This window comes from Diabrotica virgifera, chromosome 9, assembly GCF_917563875.1.
Source record: "Diabrotica virgifera virgifera chromosome 9, PGI_DIABVI_V3a".
NCBI classification, from domain to species: Eukaryota; Metazoa; Arthropoda; class Insecta; order Coleoptera; family Chrysomelidae; genus Diabrotica; species Diabrotica virgifera.
The window spans coordinates 170,347,540-170,354,224 of NC_065451.1; the positions used below are offsets into that span (position 1 = coordinate 170,347,540).

Consider the following 6,685-nt stretch of genomic DNA (forward strand, 5'->3'; position numbering starts at 1 on the left):
CTCTCTCTCTCGAAACAATTCATAAAAGATACAGGTGTTTATGAAATCAAAATAGCAGCGTGTGAGGTAATACTAGAAATAGAATACGACGAACGTATTATAATCTTCTATACATGAATCTCCTTCCAATCATACACCTGTTTCTTACAAGGAACATTCTTAAGACCAAACCAACAAACATCCACCGTCTTCTCTGATTCCCTAGATCTCCTTCCAATCATACACCTGTTCCTAGAGACATGACATATAACATTCTTAAGATCAAACCAACAAACATATAAAATATAATATTCTCTGATTTCCTGGATCTCCCTCCATTCATACACTTGCTATTTACAAAGATTGTAAGTTGCATACTTTATTTTATCTACGACAAGTCGGGTAATATTATGTAGGTAGGTATCTCAGGTAAAAAAATGGGATTATATGTTTATTAGAAAAACCGTTCAACAATATAACATAGCACAAACAATTGTTTATAGATATGATACATATGTTGACATAGAAAAAGTATTTAATATAGTGAAAATAAGTTGTATTATTGAAATGGAAAAATACATGTACTGTATTTTACCTATAACCATAAACAAATTTAGACTACATAGACTGAAAAAAGGTTAGCAAGGACAGTCAAGCAGTAAGTAATGGTTGATATGTAAACGTTAATAAAATAATGTTAGTATATAAGCTATGGAATGTGTGTAAAGCGATGAAGAAAAATAATGTAAGCATGAAATAAATGAAAGGTAGTCATTTCGGTCGAACATAAATTTGTTGAAAAACAAAAATATGTTCTTAACAGCAGCCACCAACGGGAAGGTACGACTACATAGACCGCCAGGTTAGTAGGGATGATGGTTAGTAGGAATGATTTTTTATATTATATGATAATATATTTAATAATAGCAATATACTTAATTTACTACGATCAACTCTTTACTTGGTTTAGTAGACATCTTTTTATTGATCTGTTGGACATCTTTTATGTATTAATGTTAAAACACCGATACTTCGGTATTAATTCATTCGTTACTATGTTCTATAGTATTCAAAATTAATCATTGGGGGGAAAATAACTCTAGGTTATCTAATCTTAAAACTAGGGATTTTTCCGACTCCTGTATTATGATAGGATATCGAAGACTTAAAACTAAATCGGGGAAAGGAGACCATTAAGTTATCGATTGTTTTAACTTGGAGGCTACACGAGCAACGGCTCTGGAGTTAACCAGAACGGCTCATTAATTTGCCAGTGGTCCATAATAGATATCTTTTTGGTGGTCATAACTAAACATCTTTTTTAGGGACATACTTAATAATTATACTAAATTTAGAGATAATATATACAAAAGTATGAGTTACTAGAATCATCATATGATATAAAAACGAGGAGTGCGGGAAAGGTTGAGGAATGTAGTAAAAAGGGTCTGTTGCAGATATCATCATGTTAGTTGTAATAAATAAAGTTATAAAAAATTACAATATTCAATCATCTAAATAATCTTAGTCACGTAAAAACGATTAGTGATAGGGTGATAAGAGGAATATAATAAAAAAATTGTACATTTGTAATAAATAAAGTTTTAAGACCAACTTCAATCAGCATCCATCTTAAAGTCAATAAAATCATCAATGATAAATGATGAAATAAGTTTATTCAAATCTTTGTGTTAAATCTAATCAACATCCATCTCAAGAGTATCAATTAAATAGTGCCCAAAGGGAAGCGTATCATAAGAACCCCGAATGTGATGTCTTTTATCATCATTGGGGCTTAGCGCAATCTTGCTTTGAGTTATAGAATAAACTTGATGTTTATCAGAGCGTATAAGATTTTGTGAGGTGACCTTTGCTGTAAAGGTATCTAAACACTCGACGTAGTCCTCAAAAGTAATTTTAGTATTTACTACAGATTTCTTTACCCCCTTTGCCTTCTTTGTCACACCACAATTTCGTATAATATTATCAACTTCATCATACTCATACTCTTGTTCTTTCAACTTCCCCCTCAGCTTTTTAATGTCAGCATCTGTGGTAGCTGCTTTTGTCGTGTATAATTTCGATCGGAGTCCTATGTAGTCGGTCATAATGCAGCCATTATTCTCATCTTTCATTATGCCCAATACCTTCTTATTAACCAGAGGGATGCCGTAAATGTTATCTTTAGGATAGTCTGAGGTATCAAAATATTTATAACAATCATGTATCATTGCTTCATACGGGTCTTTTTCCCGTATCTCCACGATCACACTATCAGTATCGGTATAGCAGGTCGAAAAGTTTTCTCCGAACCTGCTAGCTAAGTAGCCATATTGGAAATCATATATAGTCGTTTTCGCCAAGTCTAAAATACTCATTCCAACATAAATCGGTTTAACTAACCATATTTCCGCTCTATGCATCTCAACAGCAATCAAATTTTCATTAAAGATAGTAGCGTTTTTAAACAGGGGGCTACTTATTCTAGCTTCAGCTCCATAACGACCCTCCCACTCTGTCAACAATTTAATATCAACGCGCCTGCGCACACCCTCTAAAGTCTTACCAAACACTGCATTGTTCATAAGCTTAAACAGATTCTTTTCAAACTCATTTTTTGCTGCCTTCCGGAGATTTGTATTCAAGTCGATGTATGACTTTAACCAAGGAGACTGCTTAAATTTCAAGACTCGATGAATCTTTTTTAGTATTAATCCATGAGCTAGCGCTTGCTTCAAGGCTCTGTAATGAATTACATATCTTTCTTTATCATGAAGGGTAGCCCTTAATTTTGTCAGCTCTCGCGGACGTTTAGGAGGTTTCATAGTTTTCGGGTTCAAGGATTGGGGACAGAATGGGATGTCTTTATGATGATCATGGAGATGTTGAGGGTACTCCAGATCGACCTCGAGAATGCACCCTTCAGAAGAATCGTCCGGAATACTAAGAACGTCGATGTTAGTATCAGACCACTCGAAACCTCCATATGGAAGATATTGGGACATTGCCCACCCATATTGATTATTGACATCGAAATACATTAGATAGGAGTCGGGCTTCGAAGGGTCGTAAGATGCCATGTACTTGTTATTAGCATGAACACGACGTTTCGAGCAAACTTGACTCAAACCACCACGAATGCCTCGCTCCACAAACAAATGCATATCTGGATCAGTTAAAAGTTCAAGTTCCTGTTTTGTATACTTAAGCATCGCATCCCACGTGAATCCAGGCAGAGTAAAGTAATGAGCGGGATCAAGATTATATGTTTCGAGACAACTGGAGCCGAACCGTTCGAAAACGTCGGCAAGAAGAAGAATATCGGTTTTCATGTAGAGATCGACGTAATCTCCGAGAGAAGAACAAGAGAATGAGGACCAGACTTGGAGGGCGCGATGATAATGGCGGCGAGGACAAGGTTTATCCTCAAGTTTATTATAAAAAAACTCGATAGGCGGCAGACATGTTTCAATAAAACGATCGAAAGAATCAATATAATCATAAGGCATGATACCTTTCACAGTAAGAAGATTGAACTGCTCCTCGGGAAGGAAAACATATTGAGAGCGGAGATTAGGATATTCGGTTAAATAAGAAGAGAGCTTATCGAGAGAAGACGCCATAAATCGAAAACTATCGATGAAACGAAATTTAATTCGAGCATCATTAATGTGTTTAGTGAAAGAAATATATTTTTCCTTAGTAATAGGAAGAAGATCTACAGGACCTTTTATGTGAGTAGCAATATCATTAATAATGAAATGCGCGTCATATCCACTGAGGTTATGAAATATCACAGGGATAGTGTGAGCATCTTTGTAATTAATATTACAGCCTTCATGAGCTGCAAATCGATAATTATTTTCAGGGATCAGGTGATTATTGTCTCGCATTTTCTTATCACTGGGGGAGAAGCGCTGCTCGCAAATATGACAATGAGTGGCTGCTTGAAAATCACTCTCTTGCTGAAATGTCATATTAATATCAAACGGACACATAAACACCGTAGAAACATCCTCAGCAAGCTGATTTAGTTCATCTGCGAACCATTTCATGCAATCTTTTCCACGATATGATTTGTAAAATGACAGAGAATCATCATAGGAACATTTAAAGTAATACCCAACGGCAGCAGGTATATGTTTTTGATAGGTAGTCTTTTCAGCACTATGTTCCAGAACGCTTTCAAGATCTGCGTATACCGCGAAGGGGGCTTTTAGTTTATTCCTGAAATTCTTAAATTTTAACATTTTTTGGCTTTCTTCAGGCATTTTAATGGCTGTTTCATTTATTCTTTCACAATCGTTGATGTGAGCTTCTAGCTGTGTAGACGATAAAAATGGTTGTAAACACCTATCACAGAGAACATCTGATCGCCCTTTGCAGCATGTCTTATGAACATTCAACTTTTCTTGCGATCGAAAGTAATGGAGGCAGCCATCACAGAAATATTTTGTTCCATCTTCATTGCTAAGCTGCTTGGAAAGGAGGCGAGATAGATTTTTTATCCAAACGTAATGATATTTAAGGGGACCTTGCTCGTCATATTTATTTTGTATCAAAAGCAGATTCACATGTTTATCCTTCTTGTTTTTTGTTAGGAAGGTCGGGAGAGTCGTATAGTTCTTCTTCTCCTTTTTCAAAATGTATACATTGATCGATATATTATTCTGCTTTTCAAAATTAGGAATCTGTTTGGCGGTCATTGGCCACTGAATACCTTTAAGTTTCAGCACTTGGGAGTAGTGTGGGTAAGATGACATTAAAGCGGAGTTATTCCGACAAGGATATAATGCCGATATGACAGCCCATGCAGAGCATGCCTCATCATCATTCTTAACATTAATGCATGCCTGTTGTCTTTTTATCTGAGCGGGAAGATCAATGTATGAGGAACCAAGCTGTGGTGTAAATTTGTTTATATTAACCCCCAGGTTAACAACCGCTTTTAGTGCCCAGCCACTATCTCTCTCTTGGAATTCTTCCAAGTCTCTGTTGATGGGTTCCACTACTTTTTTCTCGAACCATTCATCAAGATTGGTGTCTCTATAAATGGCTGAGTTTGAAGTAGTGAAGTACTTTGTTTCATTTATCATCTTTTCACCTTTAGCAATCTCGAACTCTCCTCCAAATGCTATGTTAACTTTCACTGCAGCGTTATTTTTTAAGACATTCTGGATTCGTCGCTTGAACAGAGCTTTGCAATCAACCAGGAAACTACCTGGGTCCTTGTGTTTAAGGTTCGAAATGACTCCAGTCTGAATTCTTGAATTAAATGTAGATACAGAGTCTTCCCAATGTACCCTACGCTTTGCAGTCTCCGGTCGAGTTTTTAGTCCCGCCCCCTTCTTTTGTTCAACCTTCAGTTGCTTACTCAACGTTTTCACCTGCCTCATTTGGGCTTCGAGGTGCTGCTTTTCGCCAATCGTCTTTGCAAACCTCATTCTATTATGAATCATTTTAATCGCTTTCCTACACTCTACCAACCCTTTTCTTAACTTTTCATCATTATAATTGTTTTGAATTAAACCTAAGATGGATGCTATAAATTTAATCATTGCAATAATTACCATTTTAAAAATGTCAAAATTCAAAAGAAATTAATATGAACCAAGTTAGATTAAAATAAAGATAAATTTCAAAAATCTTTCGAATTTAAAACTCGATAATATTTATAATATTAAAATTTGAATAAGAAATTAAAAAATTTATATTAAAAATTTTCAAATTATACCTCTCACCAGAGCACGTCTGAACGATTTAAAATTCACCAGAGCACACGTCTAAATGATTTACCAAAGCACTGAATGAAGATCTGAAACAGAATGAGAAAATACAAGTTGCGTCAAGTATTTAGTAAACATTGGTCGGACGGAAAACTGAATGGTGATATGTTATACTCAAAAGGCCCCTGAAATGAGTAGATTTGTGCTTGTTTTCTCATAAGAATCAATGTAAAAGTGCTGTATTTAACATATTTATTGAACTTGGTTACATTTTTCCCTTCAAATAGAATATGTATAAATTAAAAATTTCAGATGTAAACATTTTAAAATCCACATTACCCCCACCACTTTGACCACTAACACAATCAATAATTCAAAATAATACCATCAAATTTGCATTCATGGAATAAAAATTGTTTTAACAATTTAGCATAACACAAAAACTGTTTGATGTGCTGATATGATGTATATGTTAACATAGAAAAGGCATTTAACGTAGTATAATATGTAGTATAGATGAAATAAAGAAATGCCTTACAATATTTTATCTACAACCATAAATTAATTTAGAAAAACATATCACATAAAAACTTATCACATAACAACGTATCACGCTAAAATGGAACTGGGCAGACATAGAAACAATGGAAGACAACTTTTGGACGAAGCGAGTTCTTTAATGGCGTCCAAGGCCAAATAAAAAAGAAGCAAAGGCAGACCTCAAACAAGATGGACTAATGATATCACGCGAATGGACATAAAAAGACAGCAAACAGATAATATGAATAAACACACCCAAGGTAGGCTTTTATCCAACGATTGATGGAATAGCTGATGGATCACATAACATATCTCCGCATAGATAGTAAAGTGTAATGAATATATAAGCTTATATTATATAACATAATATATAAAGTATGTGAGAGAAAACAGTAAAAGGAATACAAAACACTAGTTCGGATAGTAGTCTCCAGGGGAAA

The 6,685-nt window shown here is 35.0% G+C and overlaps 1 protein-coding gene across 1 annotated transcript; it reads right to left on the bottom strand.

The window, feature by feature from the left end:
- Nucleotides 1–1,676: 1,676 nt before the first annotated feature.
- LOC126891579 (uncharacterized) lies at nt 1,677–5,438 on the bottom strand. Its single transcript, XM_050660755.1, has one exon. It carries the CDS (start codon nt 5,436–5,438, stop codon nt 1,677–1,679), a length of 3,762 nt encoding a protein of 1,253 aa, XP_050516712.1.
- Nucleotides 5,439–6,685: the final 1,247 nt, after the last annotated feature.